This window comes from Chiloscyllium plagiosum, chromosome 6, assembly GCF_004010195.1.
Source record: "Chiloscyllium plagiosum isolate BGI_BamShark_2017 chromosome 6, ASM401019v2, whole genome shotgun sequence".
NCBI lineage: Eukaryota > Metazoa > Chordata > Chondrichthyes > Orectolobiformes > Hemiscylliidae > Chiloscyllium > Chiloscyllium plagiosum.
This window is the reverse complement of record NC_057715.1, coordinates 97,482,165-97,508,867: the sequence shown is the minus strand read 5'-3', so window position 1 is coordinate 97,508,867 and position 26,703 is coordinate 97,482,165. Positions and strand designations below refer to the sequence as shown.

Here is a 26,703-nt window from a genome sequence, read left to right as displayed (position 1 = left end):
GGTTGGAGGGGTTGGGTCTGAGGGCGGAGGTGCGGGATGTGGATGAGATGCGTTGGAGGGCATCTTTAACCACGTGGGAAGGGAAATTGCGGTCTCTAAAGAAGGAGGCCATCTGGTGTGTTCTATGGTGGAACCGCTCCTAAAGTTCTTTTACCCTATCTTCTCTTTTCTAGTCCTTCATTTAAATATCATAATTCTTTGAGATCTAGCTCCACATGTTTTAGCCGTCTGATATCTCACGGAATGGTGCGAGAAAATTATATTATACTGGTTAGTTCAGTACGATGGAGTGATGGATCATGGAAACCTTTCAGAAACCTGAGCTTTTTCAATGGAAACTTATTTAGAAATATATACCTCCCATAGCTGTTTACTTATTACTTATTGTATTTTTAAAATGCTTCTGGTACTCATTTACTGCATCTCTCAACAAAATAAGACAGTTTTATTCCCCAAAATTGATAAAAGTCAGACCTCCGATGAATAAGCAGAGGAATTCCTAATTAATTCTCATATCCTAATTTCTATTTGTGGAACCCTACTGTAGGCTGATTGTTCGCTATATTTTCCTATAATTAAAATACTTGACTTTATGATAAAATATTTAACTGACTTTGAAGTACGAACGTCAAAGGAACCAAATAGTTGCAAAAGGTTTTCTTCCCGACTACATCACATCATCAACATCATTTTGCTTAGACTTTTGACCAAAGTAAGTTGTCAATACTTTGTAAAAATAAAATGGAATAAGCCATCTGAAATAATTCCACAGAGTCTGGTGTCCCATCGCCAAGTTACTATTTATTCACACATGTGTATTATGACATTGACCCTGCTAGGTCAAATCTGACTCCTACAGTGAACAGAACCCCTGCCATTCCTGTTTATATCTGTCAGACAGGACTCCCTGTTTGGACCAGTTTAACAGCCCCAATCAGGGATCTCACAGTCTTTGACATCCATCTGGCTGACTTCATTCCAACCACCACACCAGTCTTCTCTAATTTTATAGTCTGTATGACAACACATCGTTTTCTCCAACTTTCAATTCCTTTTCCTCTAACTAAAAGCAAAATTGTGTTGATGCTGAAAATCTAAAATAAAAATAGAAAATGCTGATGAACTCAGCAGATCTGTCAGCATTTGTAGAGAGAAATGACTTCTTCAAGGCTGAAAGAGACTGGAAAATTGTTTTTTTTAAATGTACTTGGGTTGAACAGGTGATGAGGATGCCTGGAGTAATAGACAAGGGGTTGCTAATGGTGTTAAATGAAAGGTAGAAATGTGAAATTGTCATATTGGATACAAAACATGGACTCTGTTTCTCTGTCCACCAATGCTGCTAGACTTGCTGCACTCTGCTAGCATTTTCTATTTTAATTCCTTTTTCTATATAGCTGTTCTAGTCTTTTAAATGTTGATTAAATCCATCAGTACAGATATCGTACTTATTTTGATTTATAGAGTATCTGCTACTCTGAGGAAGTCTAGTTTTTAAAGTATTATATAAGATTGCATTCTGTCACTTCTGCGACATTGCCAATTTAGGTTAACATTCAATTATGTGAATTACTGAAGGAGTTCTTTAATTTACAAAAAAAACCTCCACTTGTATCTGCCTGCTTTTTCATGTGGTCATAAATATCCTATGCCCATTCAAACTTCAAATAAGGCCTCCTCACATCCTAGCTGATATTTATTACTAAAATTGCTATAAAATAGATCATTTATCTTATACTGGTCAGAGACCCTTGCAGTATATGGATTGGCTATTGTGTTTGCCTATAATTGCATTGCAGATGACATTTTAGGCTGCTAAATTGACTGTAAAAAGGTTTGGGGTAATCCTGAGTATGAAAAGCTCAATATAAGCACTATACTTGTTTTTGCCTTTCATTACCTCTGTATTTCACATAATCCTATGTGTCCATTTTGCTTGGATTTTTGACCCAAATGAGGTATCGGGACTTGACAAAAATGAAAAATGTACAGTTTTCACAGTTTGTTATCTGACGAACGGTCACTGGACTTAAAACATAAACTTTATTTTCTCTCTACAGATGCTGCCAGACCTGTTATGTTTTACCAGCATTCTCTATTATTGTTACAGATTTCACTGTTTACTTTAATGAGAACTTGAGTAAACAGATAACTTAGCATGAAACTTTTCTTAAACTCAACTAAGGATGTACATTGTACATTTATTCAGAGAATCATCAGGGCTCCAGCAAAAATTGAAGACATTTCATTTCGACATAGAACATCAACAGTGTAATGAGTTTTGCAGCAGCTTTCAGTGCTTTCTGCATAATGATATGCAAAATTATATCCGCATGGTACTTTTATAAGTGATCATTTGGATGCACATGTCAGATGTTGGTGCACCAATGTCTGAATTTAACAACTGGCTTTCAGAAGTCAATCTCAAAGCTAGAGTTATGAAAATGATTGCCTTTTGATTAAAGGTTCATAATTTTAATTTATTTGAAACTTGATTCCTAATCCCTTGGTAGTTGAATAAATGATTTATATTTCTGTTTCTTTAAATGCAGGATTGCAGCAGAAAGGAACCAATCATTGAAATGCCAATCTGAAATTGGTGTGAATACCTATGTTACAATTCGTATTTCCTTTCTGCTGGAAAATGAAAGGCAATGTACAAATGTGGTTGCCCGTACATTCTGCCCAGAATTTGATCATTCCTCTGAATTTCCATGCAACCTGGTAATGCAGAGATCCACAGGAGAGAGTTTCAGTTTGGCTGAACTGCTGGAGTCATCAGAAGTCGTGTTTACTATCTACCATCAGTCTGTTACAACAGGTACCTTTTTGTCTTTTCAGAGTATACAATATCGTTTACTGCATCCCAACATTGATTTTAAGTTTCTGTACCTGCAAAATTCCAAAGCTAAACAGATGGCCACATGACTATTGCTGCAATGGATTACCATGAAGTAGACAGTAGTAGTCCAGAACAAGTCCTTCTTTTCTACCTGTATGAAAGATTTTTTTTACTGTCCCATAATCTGGTTGAATGCAGAATTTATTTTGGGAAATTGTAGGCAAAAATCATGTATTCCACCGTCAATCACAAGAGGAAGGCTCTTGCAAATATGTGTGTGCATATAATCAAAACTCCAAGATTGCTCGAGATAATGATACCTGTGAGACAATAGACAGTAAAGGGCAATTCAATACATTTATAAATGTGCTTGCATTTGAGTGTAAACCTTTTGCCAGCCTTGACTCAGTTGCACACAAGCTACTCTGAAATATAAGGACATGAATTCAAACTACAGTGGAAACTTAATCATATAATCTAAACTGACATAAAGAAAGGGTGCACTGTTAAATGTATCACCATTCATAATTGAAGGCCCCATCAGCTTTCTGTAATGTACTTAAGCGATTCTATTGTAATCTTTTGAAAAAAAGCTGGAAGTTTTCTGCTATCCTGGTCAAAATTTACTGCTCAACCAATAGCAGTGTTAAAGGAATAACTGCTTATTTTAATCTCTGTTGTGGGACCCTGTGTGAGAATTGACTGCCTGTTGGCCTTCAGTGCAACTTCACTCTGAAGCATTTTGTTAGTTTTATAGCAGTTTGAATATTCTGAAAATGTGAAAGGCACTGCTGAAGTTTATTCATAATGTAATTTATTTTTACCTTTTTGTTATGGAGCAGACCAAAACATATTAAGACCCTAACTTTTTCATATTTTAAAGCAAGTGCCAGGAATTGTGTTCTGAGTGCAATTCGATTGGTCAAACTACCAGTTTGAAGCAAAACCCCCTTTATTCATACGCCTCAGTTAAAGTACAACAAAATAAAGAAAAACATTTGCATAACTTAACTCTGTTGGAAATCTTAACAGAATAATACGTTATTTAACTATTAAACAGTAACTGTTCCAATATAGTAACATCCCATAAACTTACCCTTGGAAAAAGGCAAATTCAGTAAAATAGATTATCTCACAGACAATTCTCCAGTCCAGGAGGAGAAACATCAAGAGAAACCTCAGAGAGAGAGTGAGTAACAGCGAGAGATGAATTGTAGCTTCCAAACCCAGCTTCAAGACCCCAGCAGCTGCTCCTGAAAAATTAAAACTAGAAATCCTGGCTGTGGGAGAGCTTGACCCCACCAATTCAGGCTGCTTCTATTATTCCATCCGCAAACAAAAAACCCCAAGGTGTCACAAGCTGTTTACTTTATTGGAATTAAGCAGACAGTTTGGCGCTTCTGTCTTAAAACCTCTGTTTTAAAAAAAGGTCAAAATTCACCTCTTAAAGCCATAATATTGTTACCTTCTGTTTCATTTTATTATAGTTTGAAACAAATAATTAGTGCAAATTTCATAATTTTATTGTTTTGTTACTAGAGTTTTCTTTTCATTGTATCTGTAAACATTGTTTTCCATATTTGCTATTTGACAGCTAAACAAAGCACATTTGTAATTGGTTCATCAAAGGACATTGAATTGGGATCTGTACGGATTCCCCTGTCAGCCTTGCTGACCAGACGGACAGGTAATGAGAAAGCTAGTATAATAAACGTATTGGTTTGCTACCAAAATGCGAATCTAGGATTTTACATAGAAGATTTAGGCAGTTTAATAGTTGTTAAGGAGTAACTTAATATTACTGTTATTATTGTTCCAAAAGTTATGTTGATCAATTTAGCTGTAGTGGCTACTTCTTGAAACTGTATTAACTATGTAAAATGAGGCCAAACGTTTTAAAGTAGAAAGTATTTGATCTCTTAATATGCTGCTCAGCAAAATAATTCACAATATGATTTCTTGACTTGGTAAGTTGGGGGTTGGGGAGGAACTTTGGATGGTGATTCAATCTTGCAAATTAAGTATGTTTGGTTAGAGTAAGAGAGCACATTAGCAGATCTCCACACTGACCTATACTATGAAATATGGAACCTGTATAATTGAAATAAATTGGTTGATGTGCAGATTCTTGAGTAGAGATGTCGTATTCATTCAACTTCAGATGTAGTTTCAATATAGAAATGGGATAATTTGTCACTTGCTCTGAAAACCATTGAAGAGTTTCTGTTAAATAATTTTACATTAAGATCAGGTGAACTTTTATGTTATTTTTATTATTTGATTTTGATAAATGGGTAACCTTGACAGGGCTCTGAATCATCCACATAGCATGGAAGTGCAGGCATGTGGCAGTCATATGGAGTAGGGCTGGAGAATTCCTTTCTCTGAAGGCATGAGTAAACTAGTAAATTTTTATGAGACTTTTACATGGTAGTTTTCTGGACGTTACTGCATAGATTACTCAATTGTTTTAATTAATTTTTATATGATAGGCTTCAGATGTTTGGTCATGGTTATTTGGTCCATACTATGAGTATTAAACTGCTGTATCCATATTGATATGTCAGTTATTGACATGTTCTTAATATGTGCTGACAAATTATATATGTTGAATGGGCTTACAAAATATTTATTTTGTATTCTATGTGAAGGCATCTCGGGTTGGTATGCAGTGAGTCTTCCAGAGGTTATCACTTCTGCTCAGTCTTGTGGAATTCTACAGAACTTGGTTGGTGGGCTCGAGATTTCAATCCACTTTGCACATCCCAATGACAGAGAGCGTGTCATAAAGGCTGCAGAGGCACTGGACTGGCAGTGTGGAACAAATGAGGAAAAAGTTAAAGAGTGGCAATCTCCAGAAAGTAGTGTATCAATAACACTAACTGTGTCACGGATATGGCTCCCATTGCACTGTGTAATGGTGGCTGGACAAGAGCATCTAGATCAATCCACCTTCTGTTACCTTCGGTATAAATTGTATGATAGAGAGGCTATTTGTACATCACTTCAAAAGCCAGTCCTGACTGTGAACAAAAGTTGTGCTACAGTGAGCTTTGATGAGGTGAAGACTATATATCTGAAAAGAACCCAATCATTGATCTGGTACCTAAGTGAAGAAAAACTAGAAGTACAAGTCTGGTTGTCACATGGAAACAATAACAAGACTCTGAGACCTCATGATACTGATCGATTAGTTGGATATTCATTCATAGATCTGTCGACCCTGGCAGAGAAATCTTCAAGAAAGCTTACAGTTAGTGGTATGTACCAACCAATTTTGGATGCCAGTTCAGTTTAAGTATGTATTTATTTGAAGTGTCTTACTTTTTCCAAAATCCATTTCCTGCTTTTAAAAGTTGACTTACGTTATCTTCAACCCCCCCCACTCCTTAAATATGGTTTACCAGTTTTCCTTTTTGCCTTCATATTGGCTTTTTTTCAGATTCCATACTCTCTACGAATCTTTCTTGATATTTAAAGTACTCTTGAATTTCAAAGATGTCTTATATGGAGACATAAAACAAGTTTCCTTTATGAATTGAAGGAAATCAGTAATACTTGGAAGTGATCTGTCATCCTGATATTTCTCCTATTGCAACGATAGAAGAGTACAACACCATATGTATGTGCCACTTATTCATGTGTGTTTCTCCATCTTTGACAAGGATCTTGTTTGTTGAAGCATTATGCAAGTAGATGATCAATTATTACAGAAAGATGCATGATTGAAAATGGAGGGATCAACCCATCATTACTGGCAAGTTCCTCAAGAGCGGAATTGTTTTCCGCTCATCATATTGCCATCTCCCAAAAGATGATAGTGGGTTGAATTTTTCAGTCATTAGATTAGATTAGATTAGATTAGATTAGATTTTCACCTGACCCTGCACATCTTTGGATGGTGGGAGGAAACCGGAGCACCCGGAGGAAACCCACCCAGACACTGGGAGAACGTGCAAACTCCACAGTCAGTCGCCTGAGGCGGGAATTGAACCCGGGTCTCTGGCGCTGTGAGGCAGCAGTGCTAACCACTGTGCCACCGTGCCGCCCACCATGTTTTACAATTAGTTTTTCCTCTCATATTGGTGTAATGGATGTTTTTATTTTGTTTCTCTTGCCTCATTTTGCTTTCAAGAATGCATTTTGTAATAATCACTATAGCTCAGTTTCTTGCTATTACAGAAGTAAATTGTGACCATTGCAAATCATATGTGCCAACTTCCTCATCTCCAATCTGCAATTCCAAAAAGCAAAACTTCATTAAAAATCTAGAGATTTAAAATTTCAGAGCTTATAAACATAGATGCAAGACTTTGTTACGTAAATTTATCTTTAATAATTAATTCTTTTGTTGCTTGGTGTGCGTGTTGCATTATCAGATGTGATTGAGTTGTAAACACTGGGGGAAGGGAATGGAGTCCTTGCAGGAAGAGGAGGAGAAGGTGTTTTGATCAAGGTAACTGGATATTGGGCTTGTCATGGCTATTGGTGAACTGTCCATCCCCAGCATCGAAGATAAATATGTCAAGGGAAAAAAGGAGGGTGACTCAGTGTAAAGATCGTGAAGAATTGGAAATTGTTGAAGTGTTGGATGGAGTCAAGAGACATTAATGGAGTCGAGTCATTAATGAACATTCTTCAGCTATTTCAAGAGAAAAGACATTGAGATGAAGCTGAAGTGATGGGAAGAGGGTCACAAGGAAAAATCCATCCCTTAATCAATATTTTGGTCACCAGACTTGACACACCTAATTCAGCTAGATCTGTGTATTTTTATTCATATTTTGGAATACTTTTCCACAGTAAAGATATGAAATATGAAAGAAGAATATCACATTCAGCCCATTATGTCTGCCTTCGCTCTCTGAGTGTGCTTCGTGACTTAGTGTCATTTTCCTACCTTTCCCTATACATTATTTCTATTTGATAATCGTCTAGTGCTCTTTTGAATGCCTCATTTGAATATGGCTCAACTACACCTCCAGGCATGTGTTCATGACCTGAGCCACTTGCTGTGTGAAAATGTTTTTTTTCTTATATCACATTTACTATGTTTGCAGATGAATTTATTTTTGTTCTCTGTTGTTTTTAATCCTTTTAAGAACAGGAATAGTTTTGCCTTGTATACTCTGTCTAAACTTCAAGATTTTGAAAAGTTCTTTCAAATTCCCTCATACCTTTCTCTACATCAAGGAAAGCAGTCTCAAGTTCTCCAGTCATTCTTCATAACTGAAGTTTCTCATCTCTGGATACATCTTATCAACCTCTCTACATACTCCAATATTCTTGGACTGTTCCTGAAGTGTGGAAACCAAAACAGAGCACAATACTGTATCTGAGGTCTAATTAGTATCTTCTACAGACTTCGCATAACCTGAATGCTGATTTTATTAACTGATCCCCTGCCTGCACTCTTCCACCTTTTAATGACTTGTGCACATGTATGCATAGGTCTCTGCTCCTCAACAGCTGTTAGAGTAGTAATTTTTATTTTAAACAATTTCTTCATATTCTTTCTCCCAAAATGTATCCCCTTCCATTTCATCTGCAAAATGTTGATTCAATCCTCCAGCAGCACGTAGAAATAAAATACTCTGTATAAATGTACTTCCCGTTTTCAAGAAGAGCATTTAATAATAGGAAAGGAAGAGCCAGAGAAATTCCAAAATGTACATATTTCTCTGTATTTAATTTCTTTGCAGGCATTTATCCACTTTTCAAGCGAGGTGCTTCTGACCTATCAGGTGCAGCTGTAAGGTTCCACATCACACTAGCACCAAATGATCCACTACTATCTGACGACTGTACTTCTCAGAGAATAAGCTATGCAGAGAATGACCATGATTACGAACATGGTACTGAGGAAGATGTACCATTCATTAATGAAAAAGAACAAGCATCAAAAGAATACATTGATAAAGGAACATCCACAGGTTCTAATGTTGAATGCAAGAAAATGGCTAATGAAATTTCTGAGGTGGACCTAGCTAACACATTTGCAGTGAACGTTATAGTAGAAAGAGCAATGCACATAAGCTTGAACGGTAAGAATTTTACTACTTGTCAAAAATACAAATATTTTTATACCTCTCGTAATATTGAGTCAATGAGTCATACCGTTTTCTCCACACCAAAATATGTAATTGACTTCACAGTCGTCCGTATGAAATATTACATGTGTAATATAGTTTAATAGAGGTTGGCTGTATTTTTTTTCTTTATTATATATTGCTTCTGCTTTGACACTACATAAAATGAGATATGGAGGAAAAGTGCTAGATATAAAAGAGGAATTAGCTTGCAGGTGCAGCAAGTAATTAAGAAGGCAAATGAAATTTTGGTCTTTATTGGCAGGGGTTTGGAATTGAAGTCTTGTCACAGGCATACAGTGGGTTGCTGAAGCCACATCTGGAGTAATGAATACAGTTTTGGTCCCCATGTTTGAGGAAGGATTGCAACAATATCTAATTAAATTCCCATTTCATTTTTTCCCATGTCATCTCTGACATCCCATACCCATTCACAGTCCTTTCAAACTTCTCTAACAGTGCCTATCCAAGCCCTCAAACCACCCTTTCTTCTGTAATTTCCCATTCTGCCTCTCCTATATTTTGCTATGTCATCTCATTGCCATTTCTCGCTGCATACCTCCTAGACCATGCTGGCCCCTTCTTAAACTGCCCATCCATCATCACCATTCTTGTCAACAGTCAGGTGGACTGTAGCTTCAAGTATGTGAAAAATACTAGTGGAAAATCAGGAAGGCAAATAGAATGGAATCAAAAAGTGTGGCGCTGGAAAAGCACAGCAGGTTAGGCAGCATCTGAGGAGCAAGAGAGTTGATGTTTCAGACATAAGCCATTCTTCAGGAATGTAGGGTGGGAGTCTACATCCCCCTACCTCCCCCAATTCCTGATGATGGGCTTTTTGACTCTGATCTCAAGCATCTGCAGTCCTTACTTTCTCCAAATAGAATGGAATGGCCTACTTTTTCTATGTTTTATGGTCTGTTTGAGGACAGTTAAGACTGAACAGCAAAAGTGCTGACTTTTTCAGTGATGTCCACCCCCATGATAGAAAATTTTAAAAAATTAACACCTTATTTTGATCCATGTTTAAATAGCAGCTGTAGAAAATTTGTGATACTGTGCCTTTGTGATATTTATCATAGTCATTATAGTGAAAGCTCTGAATTTAACAAATTTAATAATCACTGATTGATCTAAATTTGCTATTTCATGAATTCATAATTAGTTGGATTTTTGTGTTCCAATCCAATGCAAGAAGAGCTACAAACTCTGTAAAGATCAATTTTTCAAGGTTTATATTGATTTCACTGCCTAGAACATGAATGTCAACAATTTTTATGCATTCTCTCCAGCTAGGAGCTCTGTACAAACTTGAAGGACGTATCCTGTCCAAACATTCATCCCTTCTGTTTATAGTAGATTCAAATCTGACAGCTGCTTTGAGCTGCAGCAGTAAAATATCTGACTTAGTAAATGCAGTTCATCATCCACTTTGTTGACATCAGCCATGATTCATTTTGGTCAGATATTCAGACTTACTGTTCATGATCATTTCTAGATGTAGTTTATCCATGCATATACTGTTTTATGGACAGGGAGGGATTTTCATAGCAACAAGCATAAGAGTAGGAGCAGACCACTTGATTCCTCAAGCTTGCTTTGCCATTCAATTGGATCATAGCTGAACTGATTGTAACCTCAACTTCACATTCCTGTCTATCCTGAATAACATTTCTTGCCCTTGCTTGTAAATACCCCTATCTTTAAAAAAAACACTCTGCTTGCACTGCATTTTGAGGAAGTGAATTTCAAAGCTTCATGACCCACTGAGAAACAATATTTATCTTAAACATCGATCTCCACGCTCTCCACTCCCTCCCTCCCTCGCCCCCACCACCAAGTTCATCTGAGATTCTCTCAGGAGAAAATATTCTTTCCTCATCCATCCTGTCAAGATCCCCAAGATCTTGTATGTATCAATAAAGCTGACACTTTCTCTTTGAAACCCCAATGAAAAGAAACCTAACCTGGCCAGTCATTCCTCATAAGACAGCCTTGTTCATTCCAGGTATTGTTCCACACTGAAAAATGATTTGCTGGTAAAGCGCAGCAGGTCAGGCAGCATCCAAGGAGTAGGCGAATCGACGTTTCGGGCATAAGCCCTTCGTTTATGCCTGAAATGTCGATTCTCCTGCTCCTTGGATGCTGCTTGATCTGCTGCGCTTTTCCAGCAACATATTTTTCAGCTCTGATCTCCGGCATCTGCAGTCCTCACTTTCTCCTAATTGTTCCACACTGTCAAAAATCACACAACACTAGGCCATAGTCCAACAGGTTTAATTGGAAGCACTAGCTTTTGGAGCACCGCTCCTTCAGGTGGTTGTGGAGGACACAATTGTAAGACACAGAATTAATAGCAAAACTTTACAATGTGATGTAACTGAAATTATACTTTGAAAAATACCTTGATTGTTTGGTGAGTCTTTCACCTATTAGAGTACCATGATAGTTTCACTTTTTTCATATGTAAATCACAAAGCTTTTTTTAAAAAAAGTTACATTCTCAGGTTAACTGTAACAATCGGTGTCAGCCAGATAATATGTTGAAGGTGTTAGCCCCATGTGTTCCCTGTCTGTGCCATAATGTTTAGACTGATTCCAATCTAAAAAGTGAGTTAACAGAGTCTTACATGGATTCATGCAGTTTTTGAGCAAAATACAATGTAACTATGCATGTACAAATTCATTCCACAAACTTATATGTATATGTGTGCATGTGGGTTTTTGTTTGTGTGTGTGTGTCTGCGTGTGTGTCTGTAGGAGTGTGAGAGTGTGTGTGTATAGTGCAATGGTGGTCCCCTGTAGCGATGGTAGGTCCCGGTTGAGGCTCTCCCTATGGGTATGGAACTTAGCAATCAGCCTCTGCTCGGCCACTTTTCGCTGCTGCCTGCCCCTGCCTTGGAGGATGGTCACCTGAAGGTCCGAGGTTGAATGTCCTGGACCGCTGAAATGTTCCCCAACTGGGAGGGAACACTCCTGTCTATTGATTGTTGTGCGGTGTCCATTCATATTATCCACAATATAGTTTAGTTCTGTAATTATTCCTCATTTAGGAAGGGAGCCAATACCATTGTTTGGTTCATTTGTTCAATATTACAGATTTTGAAATGTATCACAAATGTTTTAGAGGCATAAACCTATCTAAAGGTTTCTATTTAATGTTTAAAATATTGCTACCTGTTCACTTAAAACTTATTGATCTGTTTCCAACAATGCTATTCTCAGAGGAAAGTATGTCGTTTATATTTTCAAGACTTAGAATCTAGACACTTAATTGTACTACTCTGAAAATAATTAGATGTGTGACTTATGTTTTTCGATAAAAGTAGTTGCCCTTCATAAATTGAAACAAGTTAAATTGCTGTTAGCAATATACATGTTAATGGTTTATGTGCTGCATTCAATTATGAACCTTAAAGAAATTGTTGCAATGCTAATTCATCTTCTTGTCCCTAAACCAAATTTGGCCTTACATTGGCAAGGTTTATTGAAAGGAAATACGTCTACCAATGTGCAGCAGTTGAACGCAAGCTAGTAATTCAGGCACATATAACCTGCTGTGTTTGTCCTTAGATACAAAAGGAGAAACAGAATCTATGCTTCTTTCGCAGCACAATCTTCTGCTTTGTGCATCCAAACCTTTTATACTGTGGGAAAATGAAGGGAAAAACTAAGCCAGAGTTCAGCTTTAAATCTGAATAACACAACAGTTGATGGGGACTTGTGGATCAGAGTAAAGTGATCCTTTCTTCTTGCCAGTATTTTTCATCCTCTTTGGTATTATGTAGGTAATAGTTCATAGTACTGTACAATGCATTTTTACCAGAAGTAGCAACAAACTGTTGTGAGTCTGAAGACTGTTAACAAACTATCAAACCTCAGCCTGCCCTTAGCTAAAGCATTATCTTAGTATTTTTATATTTCCAGTCCAAGTACTTTTGGGGGCACTTGAAGCTCTACTGTACTGCCCTGAGTGAGATTAGCTAACTGAGCTGAGGATTGGAAGACTGAGAATTGAATTTGGATGATTTGAATGTATGCGAACATTTTTGAAGCCATTGAATTTTTTTGAGCTGTATTAATGGTTGCAGAGTGGCCAAGAGAATGTGCATGTTAGTGTAAAGGATTGATGGTCGTGCCTGTGATGTTGCTATCTCCTTAGCAACATTCAGCACTTTTGCTAAGGGAATATAATGTTGCTTTGTTGCTCTGAAGGTGGAGGCTGGTACAATTACAACATTGAAAAGGCATCTGGATGGGTATATGAAAAGGAAGGGTTTAGACGGATGTGGGTCAAGTGCTGGCAAAAGGGGCTAGATTAATTTAGGATATCTGGTCGGCATGGACGAGTTGGACTGAAGGGTCTGTTTCCGTGCTGTACATCTCTGTGACTCTAAGTGTGGCATAACTCCAGTTGGTTATGCTTGCAACATTTCTTCAAACAAGTAAGCAGGACTTGCCCAGCTCATTGTTGTGAAAATTTCACTCAATTAATCAGAAACTGAACCCTCAATTAACATTACAGAATTTCCCTTCTGTAAAAATACAACAACTATTTCACTTCTTTGGGACTCATTTTAAATATTTTCAGTTTAATTCCTTTTTAAACACTTAATGATCATTCATACAGCTTCTGCATTTCACTAATAAGTTGTAAGCAAACTTCTAGGAGCATTATTATAAACAAACAAGAAATAAAAATCTCCTAAGCTGAAGTTTAAATATTGCAAAAGTCCACAAAAATTATCATTGAAGAAGAGAGTCACCATGTCAGTGGTCTGAATTATGAGACGATTTATTGATTGAACTTGGATTTTTTAGACTGCAAAAGATGATCTGAGAGGTGGTATTGGACAGCGTGTGAGATAGTAAATTGGCAAAACCAGAAAATTTTTCAAAATTAGCTACTTCTGGCAGTAATACTGAAGACATGATCCAGTGCTAGCTGTGTCTCTAACCAAGCTTTTTCAATACAGATACCACACTGTTGTCTGTCCAGTAGGTTAGGAGAGTGATGGAATATACTTTCCACTTACCTGGATGGGTACAGCTCCAACAACACAAGGGCCAGCTCAATTGATTGACACACCGTCCACCACGTTAAAAGCAGTGACAACAGTGAGTTCATCTACAAGTTTCATTGCCAAACTCCTTCAACATTATCTTCCAAACATTTGATCTCTCCCACTTAGAAGAGCAAAGTCAGCAGATGCATGGGGACACAACCACTTGCAAGTTTCCCTTCAAGCCACACACCATCCTGACTTGGAAAATGTTACTTGTAGGGGAGGCAATGGCCTAGTGGTATTATTGCTAGACTATTAATCTAGAGACTGGTAATATTCTAGGGACCTGGATTTGAATCCTACTGTGGCACATGGTGGAATTTAAATTCAAGTAAAGAAAAATCTGAATTAAGAGTCGAATGGTGACCATGAAACTATTATGGATTGTCAAGAAAACTCAACCTGATTCACCAATGTCTTTTAGGGAAGGAAGCTGCCATCCTTACCTGGCCAGGCCTACATGTGATTCCAGATCCAGAGTAATGAGGTTGATTTTTAACAATTAGAGACAGGCTATAAATGCTAGCCTAGCCAGTGATGTCCACATCCTGTAATAAATAAAACAAAAATTTCTGGAAATCCATTCCTAACAACACTGACAAAGCATCAACAGCAGTGATTGCAGAAGGCAATTAGCAACCACCGCAAAGGCATTTTGACTTGAGCAACAAATCCTGGCTTATCCAATGATGTTGACCTGCTGTGTAAAATTAGTAAAAATCAGCAGTTAGACAAACAGACCCCTGGTTCAAAAGAGTAAAAGATGACATTTGAGTGATTAGTAAGTTAGTTTCCTGTACGTGAAAAGTTCATGGAGTGATGGAATTATGATGGAAGCTATTGGAGGCTGCAGTGGCACATAGGGGATGGGTGATGGATGTTAGAAGGAAAGTCTAGAATCTTTCTGCATGGTGGAATTAAGATCGGCCAAATTGTTGCCTTCATCCATAATTTGCAGAACAAATTCTTGATTGGAGCTATGAATCTCTGTGAAAAATCTCCTTTTAGTTTGGTTTTAGGTGGAACCAATGTGACTCATCGAGAGCAGAAAAACTAGAAACTTGATTTTGGTTACACATTGCTCACGTGTCACAGTCTGTTTGCAGTGTTGTGGTGCATTTTTAAGGAAGCATAACTAAAGAGTACAGTGTTTGAAATCCAGAATTTGGTCTCCAAAAAAAAACCCTCTTGTTCATTTGAGATGCAGATTTTCACTGCAATGTGAAACACAGAAACAGAAAATAGGAACAGGAATAGGCCACTCAGCCCTTTGAGCTGGTTCCACCATTCAATATGATCATGGCAGATCTACACCCTCTTCCTGCTTGCTTCCCATAACCTTTTGATCCATTTAACCCAAAGAAGTATATCTCTCAAAAAAATCAATAATTTGGCTTCAACTGCTTTCTGAGGCAGATAATTCTAGAAGCTCACAACTCTGGGTAAAAAAATTTCTCCTGATTCTCAGTCCTAAATGACTGACCCCAGATCCTTAAACTGTGACTCCTGGTTCTAGACTCCCCAGTCATCAGGAATATATGTTTACCTTGTGTAGTCCTGTTAGAATTTTATAGGTTTCTATGCATTCCCCCCTCATTTTTCTAAATAATCTCCAATGAATATAGTCTTAACTGATCTAGTTTCTCTTCATACATCAGTCCTGCCATCACATGAATCAGTGTGGTAAACCCTCCTCAGCCAAAACATCCTTTCTCAATAATGAGACTAAAACTGCATGCAATGCTCTGGGTATGGTCTCACTGTTCTGAAGAAGGGCACTGAATTCAACATTGTTTGTTTTCCTTCTGCAGATGTTACCAGCAATTTATGTTTTTGTTTGCTTCATTGGTAGCTGTTTGATAAAGAATTAAGTACAAATTTGTGTTTTCACGTTTCAATGTTGGTATTTAATTCTATAAAACTGTAATTTGTTCAGTTTAATTTTATCTGTTCTTGTGTAACCTTTATTATTATGGTGTTTTATTTTTAAAAGGTTGTCCTTTGACAGAGCAAACTGGTGTCAAACCCAGTTGCTATGTGTCATACACTACACCAGTCAGTCCCACTCCTATAACAACCCATCTGATAGAAAATACAAACAGCCCTGTTTGGGACCATCAACAGCAAACAAGGTATGTATTGAAATGTAACTTATCAGATTTTAAGAGAAATGAGGTTGTGAAAATAAATTGACTAGTCTTGTGTTGTGTCACCAGATTTTACTTGAAAATAAAACCTGGCTCAATAAGAATATAAGAAATACAAAAATTATAGATTACACAACCCATTAAGCCTACCCTGCCATTCAGTACAATCATGATTGATCTTTAGACTCAACTCCACTTCCTTCCTGCTCCCCTATAACTCGATTCTCTTGGAGAAAAAAGAATGTCTCTGCCTTATGTATGTTTAACAGTGGGCCAGCTACAATTCACAGGGATGCAATTTTCCAATATTTTACAACACTTTGAAGAAATTTCTCTTCATTCTAGTCCTAAATGATTTGCTCCTTATCCTGAGACTGCTATTATGATCTAAATTCCCTAGGCAGGGGAGAAGATCTTTCAAGGTCTGCCTTTTAAATGCCTTCAGAATCTTTGTGGACTTCCAATAGGGCTAGATTCTGTTTTTTCTTATGATCCATCTTTAAATAATTTCAGTGGGACTGAGATTTTTCTGGTTGTTTTGTGGTGTTCAACTGAAGCTGCTTAGACATGAAGTCATTTATGTAACACTTGCAGCATTCCATTTCTAGCTATCCAGTTGTTCGCAGAGAATTGCCAGAAATGGCTTCTCTTCATTCTCCATCAATGTTGCCTCAAGAATCCATTCTTAAGCCCCCTCATCTCTTACAGGCTGTCTCTTGGCAAAGTCATCCAAAATTACATCAAATGTCGAATGTGCACTTAAAGCATCCAGTTCTACCTCACCACCATCTTTCTTGATCCCACCATTGCTTTTGATTTATCACACTGCTCGTCTGACATTCAGTTCTGCATGTGCAAGAATTTCTTTCAACTAAATATTGTTAACTAATTTTAATGTTTAAAGTGGCTTTTATTTGTGCAACTGCAGGTTGGCCAAAGAATTGTTACTGGATCCACAGCAAACTCTGGTTTTTAAAGTGTGGCATAAAGCAGGTAACTGCTATAAAACATAATTTTTCTGCTTATTTGTTTATGTTAAGATTCCATTTCTTTAAAATTTAATCTACAAAATGTATCCACAGAATGCAAAAAATAGGCATGGTGCAGAATAGAAACAAATAAATAAATTAATATTTATTTTCGATCTTTAATGTACATAATCAGAACTGTGTGAACTCTAATATATGTTGTAAAACTGAGTCGATGTAGAATGTTACACATAATTACCTTAAATGAATCACATGTATGCAAGCATTCTAAAGCAAATTTTAGATGATAATCTGATCGTAAACTGGAAAGAAAATGGGAAAATGAAAAATGATTCATTTAATAAACAAATAAAAGAAAGTAGCTTAAAAAAAACTTGTGCCAAATTGGGAAACAGCATAGCCAAACAACAATGAGAGATTTCATTTCCAGTCATTCCGAGTCGGAAAACCACAGTTATTCTCTGTTGATTATAGCTGATCTCAGCTGAGTGGTGCACTGAAATGGCACTCTTGACCATGAACATATCTCAACTCATGCAGGAGCAAATCAGTCATAACTAATCACTATACAGTGACCCTTGCTGGAAAGTACACATGGGCCTCAAGTGAGAATATGGTCGGGCTCCACTGTAGTTTGCTGTCAATGGCTATTTTGCCTACAAATAGTCCCATTCTGATTGAAAGTTTGCAAAGATTCTTGAGGAGCTGGAGCTGTGGAATTTCAAGGACATAAATCAGAAAGGAGAAAAAAGTTGAACTTAATTTATAATTTTTAAAATTTCATATAATGTGAGAGCACTGTTAATCTTAAAAGTCCTTGGAAGTGGCTATTAGTGTGTGAGATTTTAAAAATAAAGATGAGGTTAAAGGCATGTTAATATTATCTAATAGCAATTTGGCAAGTCGGTACTATCTAGCTGTATCTTTATAAATGATTCACAGAAAAGGGGAGCCTAAGGTTAAATGACTTGCTTGTGATGCACCTTGAATCATTAGGAAGAAAGAGTTCTTTCTATGGTCAGTGACAGTGTTATAAAATGTAAATAGTAGTCATGTCATCACATCACTACATTATCATGTTCTATTAAATATTTTGTTTTATGTCCTAGCTATTGATCGGGTTGTAGGGTTTGCATCTGTAGATCTTTCTGCTTTATTATCTGGATTTCTATGCATATGTGGTTGGTACAATATCACTGACTTTAGTGGTCACTGCCAAGGACAACTTAAAGTAGCAATCACTCCTTTGGAAAATATCCATCACCTGAGAGGGAGAAGATGGACCCAAACACACAAACTACCAGCAGTTTCTGTAAGTACTTTTTGAAATGATTTTGTGGCAGAAATAAATACTTTGATTCTGAAGGTATTGGGATTAAGAACTCTGTTTTCTCTAAGCTTCATGACTGTGAGGCTACACAATAGTCCAACAGGTGCTGCATATCAAGCACTTTGAATTAGCTATGGGATCATTTATGTCAACTGTGGGTGTGGTGGATTAGAAGATGCACCATCCACAGTGCAGTGATCTCTCAGTACTGCATTGAGAGGTCAATCTCTGGAGTGGGACTTTAAACCTATAACATTCTGATTCTAAGGCAAGTATGCTGCCACCTGAGTTAACCTGACATAGAAAATTGGAGCAGGAGTAGGCCATTTGACCCTTCAAGCTTGCTTAGCCATTCATTATGATCATGACGAATCATCCAACCCAATTGCCTGTTTTTACTGTTTTTCCAATATCCTTTCATCCCTTTAGCCCCAGATGCTATATTCAACTGCTTCTTGAAATCGTATAGTATTCTGGCCTCGATTGCTTTCTGTGATTGTAAATTTTGCAAACTCACTGTAGTGGTTTAACAAGGTCTGCCAGGTAGGCATCATAGAATGTGAGTTCCCTGATTGGGACTGTTAAACTGGGTCAATAAGAGAGCCCTGGCTGACAGATATAGAGAAGCGTGTCAAAGGTTCTGTTCACTCAGAGCTGGCTCATGAGAATGCCGAATCAGTGTCAAGGACTCTCCACATGTAAATAAAGGGTGACTTCGTAATGGATACTGGCCTCTGCAGAGTTATTTCGCTCACCGCTCTCTGAGGAAGAAATGTCTCCTCCTCTCAGTCCTAAGTGGTTTACTCCATATCCTTAGACTGTCATCCCTGGTTCTGGACTCCTTGGTCATCAGAAACCTAATTGCAGCATCCAGCCTGTTGGAATTTTATGGGTTTCTGTGAGATCTCTGCTCATTCTTAACTCCAGCAGATATAATCCTAAGCGATTAAACTCCTCCTCAAATGTCAGTTCTGCTATCCCATGGTAAACTTTCACTGCATGCCTGCTACAACAAGAACATTCTTTCTCAAATAAGGAAACCAGAACTGCACACAGTTTTCAAGGTGTGATCTCACTAAGCTCCTGTATAATTGCAGAAGACATCCCTATACTCAAATCCTCATGCTGTGAAGGCCAGGTTACCATTTGAATTCTTTCCTGTCTGCTGCACATCCTAACATAAGTAGTGAAGAGAACAAAACTAATACGGATTCCTGTGAATTTTCTCTATTGGCTAGCCATCAAGCATGACAGCTGCCCTAAAGAAAATTCCAAAAGCAGGAATCATCCAACTAATAACTCTCTAACAAAATGCAATCTTGCTAGGCAGGCTTTGATGTGGTATTTGGTCAAAGCTTTTTGAAAGCACAGGTGCAGAGTCAATTAATTTTCTTTTGTCAGCCAAATCTCCATATTTTTTAAAAACATATTCAGTTGAACTGCTAAAAATGAATTTCTGTTTTCAAGAGTCACTATTGAGATTCTTAAATGACATAGACCTTTTGGAGATATCCTCATAGTCATATCCAGCAACTTGTGTTTATGCACCACCTTTAATGTAATAAAACAACCAAAGCACTTCACAGGCACATTATAAATCAAAATTTGAGACTGAGCCACACAAGGTGATATTACACTAAAAGTGGTTAAACATTTGACCAAAGAGAAGTTTCAATGATTGTCATAAAAGAAAGAAAGAGAGGTGGAGGAAATTTCAAGGCTTGGGGCCGAGGCAACTGTAAGAAGGCATTGGTTCTCTGTTTGGATAAAAATGATATGCAAGGTTTTGGGAAACAGGAAATTGGTACCGGGTAAAAGTGCTCATTTGAACAACCATGATGGGCTAAATGGCCTCCTTCTACGCTGTAAAACTTTTGTGATTATGTGTAATGAATGGCACAGTCACTAATGGTGGATCAATTAAAATCAAGGATATTACAGAGGGCAGAGATGTTTGAGTACACGTGCTTAAGGGCAGATGCATGGAAGGTAAGCAAACAATTGTTAGAGTATTAAAATTGAGTCATTGCTAGAATGGAGACAATGTTAGTTACTAAGCATCTGTGATGGGTGGACAAGACTTGGCCTGAGTAAGGGCACAAGGAGCAAATGGCTTTGCATTTATAAAGAGTAGCAAGCAAGACACTAGTAGTAGAAGTTGTTGCCATAGTTCCCAAGAACCATAGGGCTGCTCTGTCATTAGAGAGAGTGACAGTTGGCAGTTTAACCTGATATCACACCTTAGACAAAGCGAGAGGTTGAGAAGAAGGGGCCTTCCTGAAAATCTCAGCCTGTGCAGGATTTGAACGTGTGTTGCAAATCAGCTTGTCCAGCCGACTCTTTATAAGAGATGAGCCAGGAATGCATTATAATAAATGTCTAATAGTAACAATGCACAAGGGGTACAGCGGCAGCTGAGATGTGATGAGGATGAAGTTGGGCGTTGTTACAGCAGTTAAACAGGCAGGTAAAGAATGGGAGAAAAGGCTTGACAGGATAAACACTGAGATGATGTCTCCCCTCATGCAAGAGGCTAGGATTACAAGGCAAAGCCCCCAATAAAGGGGTGCCAATTTAAGACTGAGATAAGAAGGAATTTCCTCTCTCGGGATTGAGTCTTTTGAACTCCTTTTGGTGGTGACAGAATCCTTGTGTATATTTAAGGTTGAGTCTTGGTCAGTAGGGGAGTCAAGGGTTATGGGGAAAAGATAGAAAGGTGAACCTGAAGAATTTTGGATCAGTCATGATCCTATTGAATGGTGGAGCAGACTGGAGAGGCCAAACAGCCTACTCTTGTCCCTTTGTCTGATGGTCTTATAGAATGTGGCCAGAATTCCGTCTCTGGGTCAGATATGTTTGAGAATGTTGCAAATAGCCCTAAACAGTGTTCAGGTTTTATGAGCATTCTATTTTTGTTCAGTATTTGATCCATCTAGTTTTGACAGGTTTTTAGTGGGCGGCACAGTGGTTAGCACTGCTGCCTCACAGCGCCTGAGACCCGGGTTCATTTCCCGCCTCAGGCGACTGACTGTGTGGAGTTTGCACGTTCTCCCCGTGTCTGCGTGGGTTTCCTCCGGGTGCTCCGGTTTCCTCCCACAGTCCAAAGATGTGCAGGGTCAGGTGAATTGGCCAAACTAAATTGCCCGTAGTGTTAGGTAAGGGGTAAATGTAGGGGTATGGGTGGGTTTCGCTTCGGCGGGTCGGTGTGGACTTGTTGGGCCGAAGGGCCTGTTTCCACACTGTAATCTAATCTAATCTAATCTAATCTAAACTAATTTAAAGATCTTGTCCTGCGATCCTATGTGATTCACTAAGGAATTGAAAACTCTGCTCTGACAATTACTGTATTCTGCATTATCACCAGTACATGATCTGTGTAAAAGTTAAAGCTAGTTGGTTGTTTGTGGTAAAATTGTTCCAGTGCAAAAGGCTGTTTTAATGGGTTCTATAGCCAGATGTGGGAGGAAGGTTTACATTCTGAATGACCCATTTCTACTTTTTCTCCCAAAGGAATTAAAGTAGCATTTGTGTTTTTCCTCTGTAAAATGATTGATGCCTTACAGCTAATGTCACTTTTTGAAATATAGCCACCTAGTTAGGGCATTTTTCTCCATTCTTTTGAGATTTATTTTCCTAATTATGAAGTTTTTGATGTGGAGGTGCTGGTGTTGGACTTGCGTGGACAGGGTCAAAAATCACATGGCACCAAGTTATAGTCCAACCCATTTATTTGAAAGCACAAGCTTTCAAAGTGCTGTCCCTTCGCCTGACATCACTAATTGCCCTGCAGAAGGTGGTGATGTCCTGCTATTTTGAACTACTGCAACCCTGGGATGTAGCAAAATCCATGGTACTGTTGTGAAGGGAGTTTCAAGATTTTGAGCTAGTGACAGTGAAAGAACAATGATATCATTTCAAGTCAGGATGGTGTCTGACTTGAAGGAAATTTGCAGTTCGTGATATGCCTGACACCTACTGCCATTGTTCTTCGAGGTTTCTTTTTATTCATGTGTGAGACGTGGGCGTTGCTGGCTGGCCAGCAATTATTGCCTGTTCCTCGTTGCCCTTGAGAAGGTGATGATGAGCTTCCTTCTTGAATCATTGCAGTCCACGTGCTGTGCATTATACACAATGCTCTGAGGGAGTGACTGAGAAGGAATGGCAATATATTTCCAAGTTAGGATGGTGAGTGGTTTGGAGGGGAATTTGCAGATGGTGGTGTTTCATTGTATCTGCTGCCCATGTCTTTAATGGAATTCTAGGTGTAAGTGGTCTTGGATTTAGAAGATGCTGTCTGAGGATCTTCGGTGAATTTCTGCAGTGCTTCTTGTAGATGCTACACACTGCTATTACTGTGCATCAGTGGTGGAGGGAGTGGGTGCTTGTGAATGTGGTGTCTAACAGGTAGGCTGCTTTGTCCTAAATGGTGCCAAGCTTCTTGAATGTTGTGGGAGTTGCACTCATCCAGGCAAGTAAGGAGTATTCCATCATTCTTCTGACTCGCATCGAAAAGTGTGGCGCTGGAAAAGCACAGCAGAGTCGATGATTCGGGCATAAGCCCTTCAACAGGAACGTGAGGGATAGGAGGCGTAGCTGAGAGATAAATAGGAAGGTGGGGGTGGGGGCAAGGTAGTTTGGAAGGCAATAGGTAGAGTGGGGTGATGGTGATAGGTCGGAGGGGAGGGTGGATTGGATAGGTGGGAACAAAGATGGACTGTTGGACAGTTCAAGAGGGCGATGCAGAGTTGGATGGTTGGATCTGAGATGAAGTTGGGGGAGCAGAGATCAGGAAACTTGTAAAGTCAATGTTGATGCCATGTGTTTGAAGGTAGAAGATAAGAGGTTCTTCCTCCAGTCGTCAGGTGGCTTGGATTTGGCAATGGAGAAGGCTTAGGACTTGTATATCCTTGGTGGAGTGGGAGAAGCAGTTGAAGTGGTTGACCACAGGGTTGTGGGGTTGTTTGGTGTGTCAGTCCTAGAAATGTTCCCTGAAACATTCTGCTCGTTGGTGTCCTGCCTCCCCAGTGTAGAGGAGACCAAATTGAGAGCAATGGACACATTAGATGAGGTGTTTGGACGTACAGGAAAATCTCTGCCAGATGTGAAAGGATCCTTTGGGGCCTTGGATGGAGGTGAGAGGCGGGGTAGATGTAGGCACAGGTTTTATACTTCTTGCGACAGCACCACCCTCTTGAACTGTCCTATCTGTCCATCTTCCTTCCCATCTATCCACTCCACCCTCCCCTCCAACCTATAAACATCAGTTCCCACCTGCATCTACCCATCACCCTCCCAACTATCTTTCTCCCCACCCCCCATCCGCTAATTTATCTCAGCCCCCATTTCCCCGCCCACTGCCACCCCCACATTGCTGATGAAGGGTTTTTGCATGAAACATGAACTCTCCTGCTCTTCAGATGCTGGATGGCCTGCTGTGCTTTTCCAGTGCCACATTTTTTGAGTCTGATCTCCAGCACGTGCAGCCCTTATATTCCTCTGTGCCTTGTGTCTTGTAGATAGTAGATAGGCTTTGAGCAGTCAGGAGGTTGAGTTATTGCCACAATATTCCGATGCTCTGACCTGCTTTTGTAGCCACTGCGTTTATATGGCGAGTACTGTTGAGTTTCTGGTTAATGGTAACCCAAACTTTGATAGAATGGGATTCAGTAATGGTAATACCATTGCATATCAAAGGACAATGGTTGGCTTGTCACTTATTGGCCTGCCATTTATGTAATGCAAATGTTATTTGCCACTTGTCAGCCCAAACCTGGGTGAATATTGTCCAGATCTTGTTGCATTTGAACATGGACTGCTTCTTGCTGTGGTTCTGTTCACCACGCTGGAAGGTTTTGTTGCAAACGTTTCGTCCCCTATCTAGGTGACATCCTCAGTGCTTGGGAGCCTCCTGTGAAGTGCTTCTGTGGTGTTTCCTCCGGCATTTATAGTGGCCTGTCCCTGCCGCTTCCGGTTGTCAGTTTCAGCTGTCCGCTGTAGTGGCCGGTATATTGGGTCCAGGTCTATGTGTTTGTTGATGGAGTTTGTGGATGAGTGCCATGCTTCTAGGAATTCCATGGCTGTTCTTTGTTTCGCTTGCCATATAATGGTAGTGTTGCCCCAGTCAAATTCATGTTGCTTGTCGCCTGCGTGTGTGGCTACTAAGGATATCTGGTCATGGCGTTTCGTGGCTAGTTGATGTTCATGGATACCATGTCCTCGTTCTGTTGTCTTTCCCTTAGGCATCTGTTGATGAAATTGCGCGGGTATCTGTTTTTTGCGAATACCTTGTATAGGTGTTCCTCTTCCTCTTTTTGCAGTTCTGGTGTGCTGCAGTGTGTTGTGGCCTTTTTGAATAGTGTCTTGATGCAACTTCGTTTGTGTATATTGGGGTGGTTGCTTTCATAGTTCAGGACTTGGTCTGTGTGTGTGGCTTTCCTGTGTACCTTAGTGGTGATTCTCCGTTTGGTGTTCCCTGTACCCTCACGTCTAGGAATGGGAGTTGGTTGTCCTTTTCTTCCTCTCTCGTGAATCGGATTCCTGTGAGTGTGGAGTTGATGATCCGGTGTGTATTCTCTATTTCCGTGTTTTTAATGATTACAAAGGTGTCATCATATGGACTGCTTCATATCATGAGGATTCTCACATGGTGCTGAACATGGTGCAATCATCATTAAATGTCCTCACTTCTGACCTTATGGTGGAGGGGATGTCATGAATGAAGCAACTAATGATATTTGGGCCTAGAACATTTCTCTGAGGAAGTCCTGTAGAGGTGTCCTGGAACTTAGATCCAACAACTTTAACCATCTTCAAATGTGCCAGGTATGACTCCAACCAGTGGAAAGTTTGCCCCCAATACCTATTGATTCCAGTTTTGCTAGGGCTCCTTGATGCCACACTCAATCGCATACCACCTTGATATCAAGGGGTTGTCACTCTCCCCTCACATTGAATACTGACATTTGTGAAGCTGTGGACCATTGGAGGAGGCATGCATGTAGTCCTGTGTGGTGGCTTCACCAGGCTTTTAGTTATGTTTAGTTCGACACCTAGCATTCTCTTCTATATTCTCCATTGAACTCAGGTTGATCTCCTGGCTTGATGATATAGGTTGAATGGGGGATATGCCAGGCCATGAGGTTAGAGATTGTGGTGGAGTACAATTCTGCTGTTCATGGTCCACAATACCTCAAGGATGCCCAGTCTATTTATCCTATCCATGCCCCTCATGATTTTGTAAACCTCTATTAGGTCACCCCTCAAACTTTGACGCCTCCAGGGTAAATAGCCCCAGCCTGTTCAGCCTCTCCCTATAGCTCAAATCCTCCAACTCTGGCAACATCCTTGTACAAAGTTAAAAATCACACAACACAAGGTTATAGTCCAACAGGTTTAATTGGAAGCACACTAGCTTTCGAAGCGTCGCTCCTTCATCAGTTGGTAGTGAATCCTTGTAAATCTTTTCTGAACCCTTTCAAGTTTCACAACATCCTTCCTATAGGAAGGAGACCAGAATTACGTGCAATATTCCAACAGTGGCCTAACCAATGTCCTGTACAGCCACAACATGACATTCCAACTCCTGTACTCAATACCAATAAAAGAAAGCATACCAAACGCCTTCTTCACTATCCTATCTACCTGCGACTCCAATATCAAGGAGCTATGAAACTGCACTCCAAGCTCTCTTTGTTCAGCAACACTCCCTAGGATCTTACCATTAAGTGTATAAGTCCTGTTAAGATTTGCTTTCCCAAATGCAGCACCTCGATTATGTCAGGCTGTTACATAGAACATAGAGCAATACAGCACAGAACAGACCCTTCGGCCCACGATGTTGTGCCGAACATTTGTCCTAGCTTAAGCACCCATCCATGTACCTATCCAATTGCCGCTTAAAGGTCGCCAATGATTCTGACTCTGCCACTCCCATAGGCAGCGCATTCCATGCCCCCACCACTCTCTGGGTAAAGAACCCACCCCTGACATCTCCCCTATACCTTCCACCCTTCACCGTAAATTTATGTCCCCTTGTAACACTCGGTTGTGCCCGGGGAAAAAGTTTCTGACTGTCTACTCTACCTATTCCTCTGATCATCTTATAAACCTCTATCAAGTCACCCCTCATCCTTCGCCGTTCCAACGAGAAAAGGCCGAGAACTCTCAACCTAGCCTCGTACGACTTCCTCTCCATTCCAGGCAACATCCTGGTAAATCTTCTCTGCAACCTCTCCAAAGCT

At 39.3% G+C, this 26,703-nt stretch overlaps 1 protein-coding gene across 3 annotated transcripts in view; it reads left to right on the top strand.

The window, feature by feature from the left end:
- c2cd3 (C2 domain containing 3 centriole elongation regulator) overlaps nucleotides 1-26,703 on the top strand; it is a 165,548-nt gene that overhangs the window by 82,678 nt on the left and 56,167 nt on the right. For all 3 annotated transcript variants that reach the window (XM_043692198.1, XM_043692199.1, XM_043692201.1), the window contains exons 21-27: nucleotides 2,553-2,821; nucleotides 4,437-4,529; nucleotides 5,494-6,102; nucleotides 8,545-8,886; nucleotides 15,991-16,129; nucleotides 17,073-17,137; nucleotides 18,243-18,445. In XM_043692198.1, coding sequence (XP_043548133.1) covers nucleotides 2,553-2,821; nucleotides 4,437-4,529; nucleotides 5,494-6,102; nucleotides 8,545-8,886; nucleotides 15,991-16,129; nucleotides 17,073-17,137; nucleotides 18,243-18,445 — 1,720 coding nt within the window. The remainder of the gene's footprint in view (nucleotides 1-2,552; nucleotides 2,822-4,436; nucleotides 4,530-5,493; nucleotides 6,103-8,544; nucleotides 8,887-15,990; nucleotides 16,130-17,072; nucleotides 17,138-18,242; nucleotides 18,446-26,703) is intronic.